Source organism: Electrophorus electricus, chromosome 3 (genome assembly GCF_013358815.1).
Source record: "Electrophorus electricus isolate fEleEle1 chromosome 3, fEleEle1.pri, whole genome shotgun sequence".
In the NCBI taxonomy this organism is placed as follows: domain Eukaryota; kingdom Metazoa; phylum Chordata; class Actinopteri; order Gymnotiformes; family Gymnotidae; genus Electrophorus; species Electrophorus electricus.
The window spans coordinates 6,249,835-6,268,069 of NC_049537.1; the positions used below are offsets into that span (position 1 = coordinate 6,249,835).

The following is an 18,235-nucleotide window of genomic DNA, read 5'->3' on the forward strand; positions in this document are numbered from 1 at the left end:
GACAGTTTTCACTTTTTCAGCATAAAAAGATGATAGGTCATGGTTTTCTAACACTACTCAACAGCTAGTATAAGATGCACTTTAAATACATTTTTGACATAAAAATAGCTATTATGACATAAATGATAATGATTCTGAATAGGTAGGAATATATGATTATATATGAATATATTCATATATTCACTTTTCCAGACATCAAAGTGTCACTTTTCTCTTGTTGCTGACATTTGCTCCCCCCTCAGTCTTCATTTCAATGGTTAGTGTTACCTTCAAAATATTACAGTAATTATACACTGTCGTGATAATGACAGTAATGTTGGGGATGGTAATATATTGTTAAAATATGCACAAGTTATATATCTAATATATCTATATATCTAACCTAAATAATACATTTTACATCTGATTAAGATGCTATAAAAACACTGTAAAGTTTTAATACATTGATTATTTTTTATCATTTTATCAGAGCAGAGAAGTTTTAAATTCTGGTTTGTAGACGAGGCCAAAGTATTTTTCTGAAATTATAACCTGGGGACATAAAAATTCCTCTAATTGAAGAATCACCCCATAATGTCTAACTGGAATATTTTTAAACACACACGAACTGCTCCACAGCCTTTAATAAGTTAATCCAATATGCTTTGCAGCAAATGCTGTGCCTCGGTATTTTGATTAGACTTTGCAAGTGTTTATGCAAAACTCAAGCGAAGGAACCGAAACGTTTGGTCACCTGTACATGTAATATTCCCAAGACTGTTGACGCGTGCGCTCTGCTCCGCCACTGCATGTTCCGAGCGTAAGCAAGGAGGGAACACGCTTAAGGAAGATGTGTATGAAAGACCTGTTTGACTTTAACTTAAGGTGCTTCTTTCGCAGCGATCGAAAAAAAAATAGTTATCGAAATTACTTTGACTGAAAAGACTGGTGTCGGAAACTATGTACATATGACTCAGGTAAGTCACTGTAGTCAACCAAGTTAAAAAAGAAAGAAAAAAAGATTATGGGCTCCTGTGTTATCGATAGTATGACGGTGGGAGGTTAACTTTTTAGTAGAACCGAATCTCAGCCAGCTCATCGCCCTGCATACTTTCATTCAAGAACTAATTATTGTTACTGTTTTCTTTTCAGCACGCGGTATGGTAGAAGTGGTTGTGCAAAGATCCTTGGAGTGCATATAGCTACTGGAGCAAGTAGCAATGACAACTAAATGCGGATTTTGGTTCTTCCTCATTTTTGAACTGGTTCTGGCTCCTGGAGCACCAGCAGGTAAAAGATACAAAGATTAGTGCTATTCTGGATTATAATTCTGGAGCTAATTGAAGTATTTTTTTCTGTCATGTTCTATATCACCCCCACATGAGAACATTTGGTCAGAATAAGTCACTGTGTTGTTTTTGCCCACTGTTCACATGTTTTATAGAGAAAATATGCATTGTTCATTCAAGCAAGGAAGTTCATATGGGCTCAAGCTTTCAAATCTCCTGTATCTTCAAAAAGGATTGCAACAAAATGATTCACCAAGATGAGGTGCTAGTAAATAACAAAAGCAGCTTCAATTCAACCATGGCAATTATGAGCATCGTGAATCTGACAAAACACACCACCATCACCTGCAAGTGCGATGATCATGTAGAGCCCTGTGGAATGGACATCACTCCTGGATGTATGTATCCAGCATGTAACTTAATATAGGACTCAAAATGTATTCAGTATGATTTTAAAACAAAACATTTTAATATCCTACACTTGAAGTGGTAACTTGAAGTATATGTGTACAATTTGAGAACAGCCGCTTAACTAAACTGTTACAATTTCTTAGTGAAAAAGACTCTAAATGCTGAGTGTTAGATAAACTTAAATCTGATGTATTAAAAGCAGGATGAAAAATAGGTCAATGGACAAGTATTACAGTGGAGTGGGGGGCTGTGAAAGCCAACTTGATGCATGCACAAACATAAATGCACGCCTACACATACACACACACACACACACACACACACACACACACACACCCTAACCAAAGCTTACTATTTTCTTAAAGTCATGATACATATTAACACATTTCTCTAAAGTAAATACTCATATGGGCCATTAAAAAGAGCATATTGGTAATGTTGACTTCTGACAGCTCTTTGGCTACATTGGCTAAGTAAATTTAGTATGGAATCTTGTGACCTTCATTTTCAGATCCTCCAGGGGTTCCACAAAACCTAACCTGTGAGCAAGAAGGAGAATCTGGCAAAGTGAAGTGTACATGGACAATGGGTTTGGAAACATACATAAGGACCACATCGAATCTATGGTTAGTAAAGAGAAACCAGATAGCCTTTTTTAAGGAAGCTCTGTCACTGTTCTTATGACCCATCTCAAATGTTAGTATAGGTCCACTAGTTAAATTATGTGCACGCGCAAACACACACACACACACACACACACACACACACACACACACACACACACACACACACACACAACTACACTCTTTCATTATGTAGTTACATACTGTGAGTTGTATTGTTTTGCAGGGTGCATGGAACTACCCTTGCTGTGTACCCTAGTGATGACAAAACCACATCAGGTTCCTTTCCCATCTTAGACAAGCAGACCAAGTTCTTTGTGTGGGTCACTGCTAACAACAGTCTGGGTTCAGCAAACTCATCATTCCTCAGCATCAGTCACAATGACATAGGTACCGTAGGTCTTGTCATTTTATGTGTGAAAGAATGCAATAGAATATAATCTCAAAGTAATTCAGCAACATAAGAATACAGCATTTTCACAGGCTGACTTGTAACTCATCTCCTTCTGGTGGTCTCTCTGTGTACAGTGAAGCCTTTGCGCCCAAATATTACAAAAGTGGAGTGCTCCTCAAGACAATGCCAGCTCTACGCTGACAAAGCAGAAAGCATTCAGCTGGTGGAGATCCAATACGGAGCAGGTCAGGAGATGCAGAACACCACCTTCTTCAATGTAAGTACACATGGAGCTAAGACAACAGCTTCAGTGCATTATAATATATATAATCAGATTGGTGGACTGAGCTATAGAGATCTATAGCAAATCTACTTCACAATCCTTTTTTCAAACCCATTGAACCATAAGACCTACAGTGAAAAATGCAAGCCAGAGAATCAGTGACTCAGGAAGACACTGGTAGTCTGATCAGGAAACTGATTAGTTTACAATGTAAGCTTTTTGTGGGCTGCTTCAGAACTAGGCAAGATAAATATATGGGGATTTTGCTAACATGAAGTGACACAAATGCTGACATTTTCACTGTAAAACATAATTGGAACTTTTTTCTCAATTCACCATGTTTTGACAGTGATATTGTATTTTCACATATCAGAAAATGTTACACTGGTGCAGTATCAACAAATAAGGCAAAAGAAGTAAATGACGTTAATAACAATTTTCTGCTAGAAGCTGATGTGACAAATGACTGCAGATAAAGCATATTATTAATTTAATACAACTAAAAATGATTAGGAAAAAGCATAATCTGAACTGACCCCAAGACTGATTCTTGTTTTCCATTTATCTCTTCATGTTTTCTTACTTTACTTTTGTCTCTTCTCGGAGGTTTTTATTAATTCAGAATCAGTGTGTATTTGTCTTTCATTCGCTACTTATTAATTGGTACAAGGCATAGCAAAACTGAAGTAATGTATAATTTAATAAGAGACAGAGTGAGCTGGCAGAGCAGTGTCTGTAAAAATGTTGCTACAATGTGTGCTTGTGGCTCTAACACTGCACAAGAGAGCAAAGAGGAAATGTGACTGAGAGACTCAAAACTATACTGAGTTCACCCTGTAGTGAAAACATTCACAGCTACCTGTAGTTGCAGTTCATAGATGCAGTCTCTAATGGGATGTATTAAAGAACCATATATCAAATAAACCAATTAGAAATCATCATGTGGATATGTGTATTTTGCCATTTTTAAGACATCAAAGTCATCCAGCCATAGGCCTTTTCGGTTCTGCATAGTCTCATCTCAAGACCTGGATGCACAAGGCTGCTTTGGTTCTGAAGTGATTATTTAGTGTTGGTTTAGAATGAGATATCGTGTCAAAAATCATGGACAGAGATTGATCTGTGAATTGTAAGAAGTTCACAGTCTTGTAATTAATGAAAAAAAGCAAAAGTTCCACATTTTTGCAGGTACCTCTTTCAGAGTCTGAAGTCGAGTCTCTTTGAGACAGCTGTTTTGTGTTATTGAAACTGATTTCTCCCTCTTCAGCATACAGGTTCATGGACCATAACTTCACTGAGTCCATACACCCGGTACACGTTCAAGGTCAGATGGAAATATAAACCAACAACAGGACTGTGGAGTGAGTGGAACATAACTTGGCCTACGACTGATGAAGAAGGTGACTCATTAAAACTGATAACTGACACTGATCACTTTAGCCAACCTGAGGGATTTTATTTCCTTTGAAAATTTTAACCCTTTGTGGTCTATTACAGTGCTGGTGCCTTGAAAAACATGCTGCAGTACTACAGTAATTCCAAGAGAATATATAGCATTTACGGCATTTTAGCTGACATTTACTTTTACGGGATTTATCTGACTATATATAACAGTATTAACTCCATATTAATTTCAAAACCAAAAATTACTCTTGGACCCCAGAGAGTTGCCGTAGTTTCATTCTGTTTTAGCTGTGTTTGTCCATGATGGTTTAAGGTCTGCAGAGTACAGTGTACAGAGTACAAAGTGAACTGTGGCCTGAGGAGTGGAATGGAAATAAAGTCTAATGTGCATGATGGCGCTAGATAAGACACTTAGCACATAATGACATGAGCATATTTCTCTTCTTAAAGCTACTGTGTTCATCCATATAGCTGTAGGTTTTACTCATTGTCTGTGTTATTTCTCCTCTTGTATCAAAAAAGAGGTTGGTCCATGTTCTCATGGTTTTACTACATTCAAATAGCTCTCCAAATGAGCAGGAAATGATCAGAGAGTCAGCTACCCAACTCCAAACAGCCAGGATGCAGGTCTCTCTTTACCCCAGTGTGACTGGCTCCTGCCAGTCGGCATGGATTTCTAGAGTTCAGTCTATTAAGAGCAATTAAGTTGTTTGGTCTAATTTGTATTATTTGGGTTCATAGCTATCTAACGTGCATATTTTTAAACAATATATTACCATCCCCAACATTATTGTCATCTGGAAACGTGATAGCTAGACGTAGTAATTGCAATCAAAGAAAGGTTTTTAAATAGTTCTATAAATGTAGATCTTTAAAAGATCCAAATGTAATTTTACAAGACAAAGTATATTTCATACATATGTTTATTTTCTCAGACATGCTGCAAATATGGCAATCATTAGGGTCACCTATGATGGGTCACCCACACTCACATAATCATTCATAACATTTTGCTTCTGTGCAGTAATTTCTTTGCAGTTAAGTGGGTATTAACTCTTTTACACTACCGTCCATATCATATTTATCAGTTACAAAAAGGGCAGCAATGAACATAAATAAACACTGCCTCTTTTTCCAGCTCCTGTGAGGATGCTTGATGCTTGGTACATTGAACAGAGCACCCAAGCAGTCATCAGATCTTCACAGTTATTTTGGAAGGCAAGTATTACAACACAGGGTTGAATTTATCCTTAGGTCAAAGTCATTCTTGTGCCTTCAAGTAATTACAGTGACATGGGTAGACTCTGATACCACAATTTTTTAATCATATTTTCAAAGTTAAAGATGTCTGTTCAACACTGTCATTTCCTTGTTTGCAGTAACTATGGTTATGTATGCTATAGTCAGTATGTTACTCCAGACCATGCCCCCTCCCAGGAACCTTGTAAAGGTCAAACCACTAGTGAGCGATGACTTGCGTGATATGCATCCTTCCAACCACTTGGTTAAAACAAAAGCTAGAAAGCTTTGAAGTTTCCATTTATGAAAAATCAAGTAAAGGCTTAGAGGAAATGATGAAACTGACAGATATCGTTTTCAGAGGTGACACCTCAGAACATCACGTGTCATGCCAGACAGGCCCATACATCTATTTAGTGTGGTTAAGGTGCACAGGACTGGTCTAAAGCCTAGAATCAATATAGATGTAATTAAATTCCAAACAGACTGGGAGGCAGCATAGTACAAAGTAGAACATTACAGTAATCTAGTTACAGTTTTCCCTTATAACTAGATGGTGTAAGGCAATACAGTCTTTTTACAGTCACATTACAGTACCTAACATAATTAGCATTTCATTGCTTACATTACTCATAACGACATAAACATAGTAATAACATATAATAACATATAACATAATATATATATAATAACATGTTTATTATTATATGTTTGTAAGCAATATATTACCTACACAGAATGCATTAAAATGACAAATTTCATTCAAGGATAAATTGACATGCCTCTTAAAACTGTGGTTGGCTCTGTCTTACATAATGAAGCACTAAAACCATTGCTTTCTCTCCTTGTTCTTTCCAGGTGTCACAGGTTTTTTATTGGTTTTAGAGAGTAAACTGAAAATAATGTAATGAGAAGAGTGGTTGATTTATCCAGCAAATCAATGGTAAAATAATCCTGATTGAGTAAAGTAATTCCATGTTTGTTTAGGATCTGAGCGAATCAGAAGCCAGAGGAACTATTCTGTTCTACAGAATAAGCATTGTAGACAAGGGGAATGAGACCACTATTAACATTACATCCACAAGAAGCTACAAGGTTCCGTGCTCTCTCTGTAACGTATCCATTTTTGCCATCAACTCAAAGGGCCAGTCTCCTCCCAGAGTGATTCAGCTACAGCCTATAAGTACGTGACTGCAGCATGCAGCCCTTTTCCTCTTCTTTGTGTTAATCTTCTTGCTCTGTGACATAAACACAATGCATTGACAGGCACATTGGCATACCTAAGACTTGTATCAGGTATATGTGCCAGAACATCTGTGAATTATAAGCAAAATGCTAAAAACTGGCCTCTCAATCATATGAATCCTTAAGAACATTAAAGGATGATTAATTTACTTCTGTTTCTGGTTTTCAAAGCTAGTTTGTGTTTGTGTTTTCACAGGTCTGCTTCAGTTAAAAGTGTCACACATCTATGTGAATAACCACAGTGTCGCCCTCTCCTGGCCACCCAGTGTAAACACTGTGACAGAGTACCTGGTAGAGTGGTATCCTGTTGGACGTAAAGAGCAGCTTCAGTGGATCAGAGTGAAGCGCCATCTAAACACTGTAAACATTACTGGTTAGTTTAAGACCTGAGTAAATGTATTACTATCCTTGCAATTTAAAATGGATTTGGAGAGATTGTCTTAAAGGTGTAATGGAGCTTATAGATCCAGATCATGTATTTAAACAAAGGAGTTGTGTCCACTGCTGTCAGGTCTGTAGGTTTCTCTGTAGTCAACCACATTTGAGAAAGAAATGGGGTTAGATTAGAGAGGGATGAACAATAAAATAGGATGTTTGGGGCATTTATAAAATCATTTATAAAGTCTTCCTGTGTGTTATTGGAGTAGTTCACAGGAAAACCAGACCTATTCTAGGATGCTATTTTAACCTGCTTTCTAACCTAGTGGTGACTAACAGTAGGACAAAAATAGATCAAATATGTATCTATTTTTATATTTGATAAGTAAAATGTTTTTGTTTTTTAAATTTGACAGTGTGGGAATAAAAGTCCATTTGTCCTTTCTTACTCTCTCTCTCTCTCTCGCTCTCTCTCTCTCTCTCTCTCTCTTTCTCTTTCTCTGAGTGTGAATAGATTTAAAGCCTGCTGAATGCTATGAGGGTGCAGTCATTTATCTGCATTTATTGGGGACAGCAAAAGCTGTCTTCAGCGGTATCTCCACATGGCAATCAGGTTAGAGAGTTGCTATCTAAAAACAGCTCATTAACAAGATAAATACGCTGCTGTCATACCAATTGTATTTTTGAACCCACAGCACCACAACACGGTCCTGATTGTTACACCAGTGTGATGAATGAGGATGTGCATGTGAAATGGGCTGAAGTGCCTCTGGAGAAGAGAGGGGGTTGTCTGACAAAGTATACCATCTACCTGGAGGATTTAAAAGGGAGGAAGCAAAACTACAGTAAGCAACTCTCTGGACATATACCATGCAGGCCACAAGTGGACAAACACCGTTTGATTTCATTATATGACTAGCATGATAATAATTGCATAAAATAATCACATTATTTTGGATATTTGAGGGGTTGGGTTCAGCATCAGTGAGAAATCTGCATTGTAAGGATTGTTTTTCAAATTTGAGACTTTTCTGTGATTATGTACATTATTCCTGCAGCTGCGAGACTTCAATTAATGTGAGAGTATTTGGCAAAGGTGTGATCTAAATTCTGGCCCTGTTTACTCACTATATAAGACAAATCATTTGTTGTTATACATTTCTGGAGGCAAACACCAGTATTGAATGATTCCCTTTTTCAAGCTTTTCTGAGTTTGTGAGGGATGACTATGTTATAGGTGTGCTGCACCCACAGAGACAGTATACCATCAGTGGCCTGACTCCTGGACAGCGATACAAGCTTTGGGTCTCAGCCTGGACTGAAGCAGGAGAAGGCCCCAAAGGCAGCGAGTACCATTTTATTGCAAAACACTCAGAAGGCCTGTTAGGTATGCCGCAGGCAGAGCCTCCCACAGATATAAAAATTCCATACTAATTGGTGTTTGTGATCACTGAATTCTACACTACAAAGCTGGTTTACAGCTGCAAAGATATCATGATGAGCAATTGGATAACCACAAAATCTCCCCCAAAAAAGCTTTTATAGTGTTGTAATGTTTTTAAAGTGTTTTATTCTATTTATTAGTGCTGTATACTGTTAGTTCTTAGCATTTTAAATAATAGCTTGCGCATGTGTTTATGGTATCAGTTCTTTCATTGTAATGAGAGGAACCCATACCCATACCATATCCATGGTATGTGATGTGAATGTATAAATGTGATGTGATTTTTATGCCAAATTGTTTGAAAACTATTTATCTATTCTAAACAGAAATTCCACCTCATACCAACTCATATGTATACGTTGTGTGATTAAAACATTACACTTCCCTTACATGTACTGTATCTAGCATCTGCTTCCTTGTGTTGTTGATCCGTTGCTGATCTTAAAGAGACCATGTCCTCTTTTTTCAGCTGAGGCATCTCTGCTCCTGGTCCTGTGTACTGGATTTGCTTTCTTCCTGATCTGCCTTTTGCGGTGTGCCTGTCAGTTCTCTTCAGTATACAGAAGGTCAGTAGGTCAAGAACCGCAAACTCCCAAACCAAACCTCTCATGTCTAAACAAGCCTTTAAGCATTGCTGTATGGTTTTATCTTGCAGATTTTCACAATGCTGTCACTGCCTAATGCCCAATATTGTCCCTGATCCTGCTAATAGTAAATGGGCAAAGGAGTGTGCCAGTGAGAAGGTACAACTATACACATTTACATATGCCATCTGTGTACACAGTGAGAAGATACAGCTACACACATTTTCATATGCCTGCTGTGTACATAGTGAGAAGGTACAGCTACACACATTTTTATATGCCTGCTGTGTACACAGTGAGAAGATACAGCTACACACATTTTCATATGCCTGCTGTGTACAGTGAGAAGGTACAGCTGCACACATTTAAATATGCCTGCTGTGTACACAGTGAGAAAGTACAGCTACATTTGCATATGCCTGCAGTGTACACAGTGAGAAGGTACAGCTACACACATTTTTATATGCCTGCTGTGTATGCAGTGAGAAGGTACAGCAACACACATTTTCATATGCCTGCTGTGTACTCTAGCTCAACACAGAATATACTCTCCACTATATTAAACAGATTTTACAGGTGCATATTAAAAGTTTACCATTACACAGTAGCCCACTGTCTTTCCCATCAAATAGCATTAAAAGATCACAAGAAATCCCTTAATAAATCTTTCTTTACACTTAACAAAAATCTTTTATTTATAAGGCATTCAGTGTAGCTTCTATTTCTAGCACATCTTGTTCCAGCAGGGCTAAAATCTTGTTAACATGACACTAATAAATCTTGGTCAACTGAGAATTTCAATGAGTGGCATGCCACATGCAGGGTCTAAAGAAATGGACAGAACATGATAGACAGCAACTGTATTGTTTGACTGCTTTCACTTCAGTGAAAAAGTCTTCAGTCTAGCCAAGCTTTAGTACTGTAACTGATATTGCCATTCTCCACACAGGGTGAAATGAACCTGCAGTTGCACCTCAGTGACTCTAGTTTGAGTGAAGAGGAGCCAGATACTGTTGAGGTGCAGGAGGTTCCTCAGGAAAAGCTGCTCCAAAATGAGACTATCCCAGCCACTGGAGCCCTCAACTCTGTTAGGGACCTTGACCTTCAGGACCGGGAACTTTGTGCCCCAGCAGCACCATATCAGTCCAACATCACTAGCTCTTACCTCAAAAGCTTTTCTCATGAGTCCAGCTTCTCAAACGCTACCCAGAGCACGGATATAACTGTGGACTACATTTCCACTCATGCGGTGATCAGTGGAGAAGAGGACAATGATGAAGAAGTGGAAACCATGGAGGTGTTAGGTTTTTTTCCCTGCCCCCAAAGTCCTTTCCTGGAGCCTCTAATTTCCATCGGAGGAAAACTGACTCTCGACACAGTGAAAATAGACTGTAGCAATTTTTTAGACTGCACATGACCCTCTGAATGCAGTACAATTTGAATCGACTATAACAGTGGCAATATGACTAACATATGTTCAATATGTGTACATGAACTGGACATATGCCTTTACAGGAACTAAAATGTTCCTGCAACATCAATCAAGGGGACCAGTTTTGGCATCTACACTCTATGCTTCATACTTTTCTTACTAAACTCAACTCTGCAACACTAAAAGAACATGATAGAAACTTGAAGTTATGAATATTATAGGATTAGCAACACAACTAGAAAACCATTACTACACCAATGTAATCTGATAACGACCCATTGTCACAATTTTTCTGAGCTTTAATGTCAGTTTCTGAGGTTTATAAGGAGACCTTATATTTTCACAGTAAATAGTATCATACACATTTTGAGGATTTTGCATTCAGAATAATTGTTTTTCACAGAAATCTTGTGTTTGAAATCACCTATCAATTTCTTTGCCAGTGGCACTGTTCCAAGTGAGAAGAGCTTAAGGTATTTTTAGAAAACATACACTTGCTGAGCATTTTAGGTAATGGTAAACTAAACTTCTACCATAAATGGTCACTCCAATAAAATTGTGTTCCAATACCTCATAAGCTACACTACTACTGCTCTCACTCCTTTGCAGAGCATTCAGCCAGAACACAACACAGTGAAAGAGGCTTTTACCGATGTGGTGGCCCATTTCCAACACAGCATTACCAATTACATGGTAGTGGGTGATACAGCTGGTACAGCACCCCCACCCAAAAACATCCATCAAACAAGCCTGTTGAAGGGCTAAATGACAACTAAAATTGTGCCAGGTAATGCATATGGGTTCTAGCTGCATAAGACATGTTTATAATAAAGGTGCTCATGTGTATTCCATCATAGTGTCAAAAATGCTTCACACGTGTATTGCAAATAGGGAAATTCAGACCTTGCACATTTACAGGATCATGGATCAGCTTTAACCTACCAGTTAAAGTCAGTAAGGTCAGGAAACCTCTCGTCCAAATAGTAAATGAGTTCCTATTTCCTCATTTAGTGTTAGAAGTCCACACAACAACTCAATTTGAATAGACCATCTTTTTAATTATGGACAGAGGTCTGAGTAATAGCAGGGTTAGAATTCACACATTTTTCACAGCACTCAGTCATTCCACACTGAACAACTGGTATCTTTCAGAACACCTATGGAGTAGTGCTGTTGTAGAAAAGCACCAAGACATTAGAGAACCAAACTTAAAACAGAACTGCTGTCATAAAATAAGATAAACCAATTCTTGTGGTAAACAGGAGTGCAAAATGTAAACTAGATTTTTTTTTTTTTATCCAAATTCTTTGATGAATGAGTACCTTACTATCCTGAACGCATCCTAAGTCAATGTCAATAAACTAATCTATATCTTATGGTCATAAGTCACATTTGGGATATATGAAAATGCTTCTCAGGATTATCTTGAGCTATTCTGAAGGTAGAAAGATTTTGGCATCAAGCTACAAATGTTGCTTCATTTAAGATCGCAGATATGAAGCTGTTAAAGGCCCAAAGAACCAACACCAACACAAATCCAGTTCAATGCAGTAACACTTTCAAAACAAAATATGCAGATTGGTGCAATTTACAGATAAACTCTTGGGTAATTTAGAAGTGTCTTACGAGTATCTAAGGCATAGGAAGAAAGCAAGCCAAGGGTCAACACAAGCTACCTGATGCACTCTTCATACCAAAACCTATATTTGGAAATGCATATTTTCAAGCAGCAGTACAAAAAGTATTCATGGAGAATGAAACAACCTGAAAAAAATATTGTATGAAAACATCCCTGCTATCTTATATCTGAATACAAAACCTCTACCAATAATTTGCTTCCAAGTAGCAAGAAGTCCTTTCTTTTTTTTGGTAAGATTTTCTCCTTTTTTCTAAAACAAGTAAAATTCAGTCCTCAGGGGTGAACGGGATGGATGACAGTCTTCCATCATTTCATCTGCTGAAGGATCCACTAGCATGCAAGCCTCGTAGCAAACAGCCTGGGAGGAAGGACCCAGTGGCAGGCTGATCATAGCCACGCACTGGGTGGCTTAAGCCAGGGCCGGGAAGGCCTCAGGGTCATCCACATCAGGGGCAGAAGCTCCGCTTGCCTAAGAGAGGGCACAAGATTGGACACAAACGATGTTGAGATGCGAATCCTGCGAAGCCTGCAACTCAATCACATGTTTAGCACACTGGAGATACTTAATGCTGTTGGCACAAATGCTTTTGGTCAACACTTTCAGACAAAGCCATTAAATCCACTAACACATTGGGCGGAAGTCCTGGTTAAATTAATGCAGAATGTGTGTGTTCTTGGATAAATAACTTGGCCAATACACAAATGTGTCTAACTCTACCAAAGTACTAATTAGAGGTGATCAAAATAACCATGGAAGGTATAATAAAGTGAAATGAAATAAATAAACAAACAAACAAAAACAAACATACATTCATACAAATACATATACACACGCACACCAATCTGTTTAGAGCTCACCTTATCGGACCTGCGTTCACGGGGCGGCCGGGTGGCACCGCGGCCCCCCCTCCCACCTCGGGTTCCGCCACGGCCACGCCCAGGGCGGCCCAGGTCCCCAAAATTAATCTCCAGCTGGGACGTGATATCGTTGGCTGGCTTGCGGAAGTGGTGATCACCGGCAGCATCATCACCAGAAGCCTAAATGGAGCAGCAAAAACAATCACTTTAAATTCCGTGGAGTCTCAAGAGCTCTGCATTTAGGCCTTCAATGTGCCATGGGGTAAACCAATCTCAGACACTAATCTACTAAGCCAATCTTTTGTTTTTCAAACTTATTCACCATAGTGCTTTGCTCTAATGTGGTGCTGAAGAAACAGCATTACAAGGAAGAATAATCCCACATACTTCACTAGAAAACTGAACATCAGAGGTCAGAGCACTTGCCTCCTTGGCCTTGGACTTGTGCAGCACATAGCCTTTCTTCCAGTCAGCACCCTCGTTGGCCTTGCGAATGTTGAATTCCACCTTTGCTCTCTCCTTGTCCTGCTGTGCCTTCCACTCGTCCAGAGTCATCTCCTTTGGGCTTTCCTCTTTCCCCTCTTCGGCTTCGTTCTCCCTGAGACAGGACCAAACCAACAGGTCAGTATGCTACTGATGACTATCTTCAACCAAACGAACAAATATCAGTAGCATTAGAACAACTATATACCTGCATTTGGGTTATGCCCTAGCTCATAAACCACACCCAATACAGGAACAAGAATTGCCAACCTTTTTTAAAACACCACACCCCCTGAAGATTTTAAAAGAAACTTGTAGTTATGGCAGTGAGGTGATGTCCAATTAAAGGTGATGTGTTAAATGCATAACTTTATACATAACCCTTTCCCCTCATCCAACTATAACTGATCTGGTGACAATCCAGAACTTCTTACAACTGTTTCCGATAGAAACCATATACATACTTGTTTTCCGAGTCAGCAGGCGGGTGTTCCTCTCCTTCCTCCGTGACATTTGACTGGTCAAGCTCGCTATAAAGAGTTATTACATTTAAATTAATTTATAAACGGCACTGTTATGTGTTCTGAAATACTAAGGGCTTAATCAAAAGTTTTTGTATGCTAAGTGCACAAGAGCACACCTACACATTAATGGCAAAATTGGAAAACCATTTTCCAATACTGCCTACCACAGTTAAACTGCAGAAGGAAGAATATAGACATTTATATAAATTATGAACTGGCCCCATTTAATTATTAACTGAAACAACACTGGTAAGCAACAGATCACATGTGCAGTGCCACATGTAAATGTTTTCCCAATTTAACTAGTGATTTCAAAAATCTGTCAGCGTACAATTAAGGGCTTAACATGTTTTACAAGTTCATGACTAATATGGGTGTGTGATGCTGCACTGACCTCAGTTCATCCTTGACAGTGCCCCAGTTGTGAGATCCACTCCCTCCTCGCTTTTCCTCTGCTTTCAGGCTGCTGAATCAAAAACTCACATTTAGCTTTGAGATGATTAGCAATGCCTACTGCTGCACTGGACTGCGCTGTGGGAAGGTGTGTGTACACACAACTGTCAAAAGAATAAAAGGTGGCACTGGAATCACTTACGATCGATCGCTGCCACTGTGTCTGTCAAACTCGCGTTTGCCACGTGAATCAAATCCGTCGCTCCGTCCAATGCCTCTGCCGCGACCTCCACGGCTACCCCTGCCACCTCCACGACCCCGGAACGGTCTTTCCCCGGCTGACCTGGACGGGGCAAAAGTAATTAGAAAAGAACATTCAGATTATTTTTCAGTTCTATGAAATTTGTGGTTCCTCCCATATTTACCAGAAATTCTTTATATAAACAAAAGTAAGGAATTCAAACTGCAGACTCTACAATACAGCTTTTACTTGGAAGAGGTCTGTGGAAGTTTTTCTAGCACTGTAAGAAATATGTAGGCCTAAAATGCTCACTTTCAGTTATACACGGTATCTTTGGACCTTTGCCACATTCCCTCTACACTAATAAATGGTACTCCGCATCCCTCACTTTTCTACAGAGAACTCTCCGCCTTCAGCTGGCTTGTCTTCGGCAGGTTTGTCTGGCTTGCGGTCACGGGGTGGCCTTCTCTCAGGCCGCCTATCTGCTTGAGGCCGACCTTCACCCTGCCCCCCCTGCTGCTGTGGCAATGGCTGCTGCTGCTGCTGCTGCTGCTGCTGGGAGCCCTGCTGGGAGCCCTGCTGGGTGACCTGCTGGGAGCTCTGCTGGGAGCTCTGCTGGGAGCTCTGCTGGCCCTGCTGCTCAGGTCGCCGACCCATTCTCCTCATGCCTGAAATAAACAGTACAAACACTTCACATATTTAAATACAATCAAAGAAGGGTTCTTCCTCTCTTTTTTTTACATTTTGCTTTATGTTTTAAAGAACCCTTTTTTATTTTGCCTTGCATTACACAAAGGTAAGCATGGCTGAAAAGTATTAAATGACCAGAGAACCAATCAAAACATTTAGATCAGCTTATTTAAGAGTAAGCTATTATAGTATCTATCCAAGTCAAGCAATATGCAATAACCGAAGCAAATCTAATGCATGGAAACCCACTGCTTAACACTGGCCGATTCCTGCCTCCACCTACCAAAATAGACACCAGCTTGAAGCTCGCACACCGGCAGCTGACAGCACGTTTGAGCGTGCACCTGTTTGGCCCTCCCTCGTTTCACCAAATTTGAAGCCCGTGTCGAGCCTCCAAATTATCACCACTTGCAAAGCTCAGAAGAGAACCCGGGACGTTTTAAGCGAAATCAAACTGAATAAAAAGCTTGGTTAAATGTAACGTCAGTAAAAGTTAAAATTACTTTGCTGAAGCTTGCCCCATTATCTCTAGATAACCAGCTAACATGCTAGCTAACTAGTAAACTAACCGCTAGCTGTGATAGCGGGCTAACAATGTTTTCGCCTGCTTTTCAGGCAAAACAAAGACCGGTCCAACCATCCTAGCTGGAATAATTGTTTCTAATGGGGGAAAAAAAAATCAAACAGCATCTCAAGACATACCGGTGATAGCGTCAGAAATGGAGAAGGAGTGAAGTAGCTAGGCTACGCTAGCTAAGAAGCTAACTAACCTCGCTAGCTAGACTATGTTCAACTTTTCCGTTAGTATTTTAGCCATGAGGTTTATCATGTGTGATGGCGTAGTAGCGTTAGCAAGTTACATTGTTTGATTTCAAGACTGAAATCGGCCGAGACGGTATCGACAGAGGCTTTGTCCTCACGTGCAAAACACACGAGGTCCTAGCAAACCGTGCTAGTTCACACAGCTAACCCAGGTTACACAGACAGTGGGTGAAAGTAGCAGGGTTACCCCTCCACAGAAGCAGCTACCCAAGTAGTTAACCAGATCAGGTTTAACCTGAAAGTTACTACTCGGCTGGGTAGCATTGACAACATGATTATGGCAAAAGGCCCTCAGCCTGCAAGAGGTGCAACAGGTCCAGAAAAACGTGCACCATCAGAAAAAACGTGGTAGAGTCCAGATAACCAAATAGCTTCTAGATCCAACTCGCGTTTTCTATTGTCAGGCTACAAATGCACAAGTGCTGGATGTATGACCTCATGGTGAGTTAGCGGTGCGTTTAAATCGTGCTACTTGCAGTCATTTAAGCAGAACCTGGTGAAAAATGTTACCAAAAGCCAAGTAGAGCAAAAGAACCCCCCCCCCCCAAAAAAAAACCACTCACCATCCTTCTTGAGGGAAACTGGGGCCTGTGTCTCTTCCTTTTTGTCGGGAAGAGGGTTTTTCCTGTCTTTTTGTGACTCCTTTTTGGTCTGCTTTGTAGCTTGAGCAGCGGTCTTGGCGGCACCAGGAGTGGCCGTGTCCTTCTTCTTAGTTTCTGCCTGCTTTAATACCTCAAACGGATCTTCTTCATCATCAAATAGCTGGTCGAACCGATTGGTTACGACACAGCCGAAACCTTCTTGCAGATGTCCGGGCATGATGGCGCCCCTTCAGCAGGATTTTCCTCCGATTCTACGAGGATTGTTGCGAAGTTCTCGCTGCCACAAGATGGCTGGAAAAGAATTTTGCTTCTCTTCCGGCGTGATTAACATCCGGGACCTCAACCATAGAGACGCATGGGATATGTAGTCATCTTGTTTAACATAATTAAATACTTTGAGACTGCATTTCCATTGTTAAAAAGATTTAAAAAGTAAATCGAAAAGAGCTACTGAATGAAGTAATTGCAACCCTACTACTTTAGGCTGTGGGTATGAATGAAGATATTTGCGTACTTCTTAATTGAACCCCTTAGTCAGGTTATATCACCAATAAGGAATGCCTAATCAACTAATTTAAACATATTTTATATTCACCTCTTGAGCACAACATTTACCTTCGCTTATCTGATTGTCCAGTAGTCTTTCCTATAAGCTAAAATCTAAAAGTCCTTCGTATGAAGTTTCTTTATGTCATGTGTGTTTCATCTTTTTTATTTTACATACGGACTACAAGTATATTAAAAACCTAAAGTCTAGGCAATGTAGTGGGGTGCAGGTTTTATGTCGTTGTTGTGAGTGAAACATCATCAGAACGTTCGCAGAACTACCAATTTATTGAGCGGCATATAAGGCGTGCGACACAGACTAACATCTATGCTGCATAAACAAATCAGACAGTTAACGTAAATGAAAATAAACATTTATTATAGTCACTCAGATTTGTATTATTCTAATTCGCATGCAAAGAATAACCTTGAAATAAACATTAGGTAAATTGTATTGTATGAATATATAAATTTATTTGAACTTCTCATAGCCTATCAGGTACTTACTCCAGATAAGCACGTCAACCCATGTTCTTGTGCAGCAGAAATACCGCTGAGCTAAGCCCGTTTTTGACAGTCGTATCATTTTCACAATTGTTCTCAGCGTCGGCTTGCAGTCTAAACAAAAAAGACACCTTTGTAAAAACCGGATTTGATCAAATTGTCCAAAAATGTCGAATGCTGTTACAGAAGCAATGATTGAATCATATGCTCTGATGTTCTTGGTGATGG

The 18,235-nt window shown here is 39.6% G+C and overlaps 2 protein-coding genes across 3 annotated transcripts; one reads left to right on the top strand and one right to left on the bottom strand.

The window, feature by feature from the left end:
* Positions 1–769: 769 nt before the first annotated feature.
* il12rb2 (interleukin 12 receptor, beta 2a) lies at positions 770–12,199 on the top strand. Its single transcript, XM_026998815.2, has 16 exons — positions 770–956; positions 1,132–1,269; positions 1,424–1,666; positions 2,191–2,305; positions 2,529–2,692; positions 2,831–2,973; positions 4,247–4,379; positions 5,522–5,601; positions 6,610–6,805; positions 7,064–7,240; positions 7,760–7,858; positions 7,941–8,090; positions 8,483–8,632; positions 9,159–9,255; positions 9,345–9,432; positions 10,223–12,199. The coding sequence occupies exons 2-16, from the start codon at positions 1,200–1,202 to the stop codon at positions 10,688–10,690; spliced, it is 2,373 nt and encodes a 790-aa protein (XP_026854616.2). The 5' UTR covers positions 770–956; positions 1,132–1,199; the 3' UTR covers positions 10,691–12,199.
* On the bottom strand, positions 11,743–17,271 carry serbp1a (SERPINE1 mRNA binding protein 1a). Of its 2 annotated transcripts, none has more exons than XM_026998816.2 (8): positions 16,919–17,271; positions 15,232–15,511; positions 14,805–14,945; positions 14,604–14,675; positions 14,150–14,215; positions 13,629–13,800; positions 13,203–13,382; positions 11,743–12,813 (listed from the first exon to the last, which is right to left on the bottom strand). In XM_026998816.2, exons 1-8 carry the CDS (start codon positions 17,172–17,174, stop codon positions 12,754–12,756), a joined length of 1,227 nt encoding a protein of 408 aa, XP_026854617.2. In that variant the 5' UTR covers positions 17,175–17,271; the 3' UTR covers positions 11,743–12,753. The 2 variants fall into 2 exon arrangements, with proteins under 2 accessions (XP_026854617.2, XP_026854618.2); XM_026998817.2 differs by having other exon boundaries at positions 14,604–14,672; positions 16,919–17,270.
* Positions 17,272–18,235: the final 964 nt, after the last annotated feature.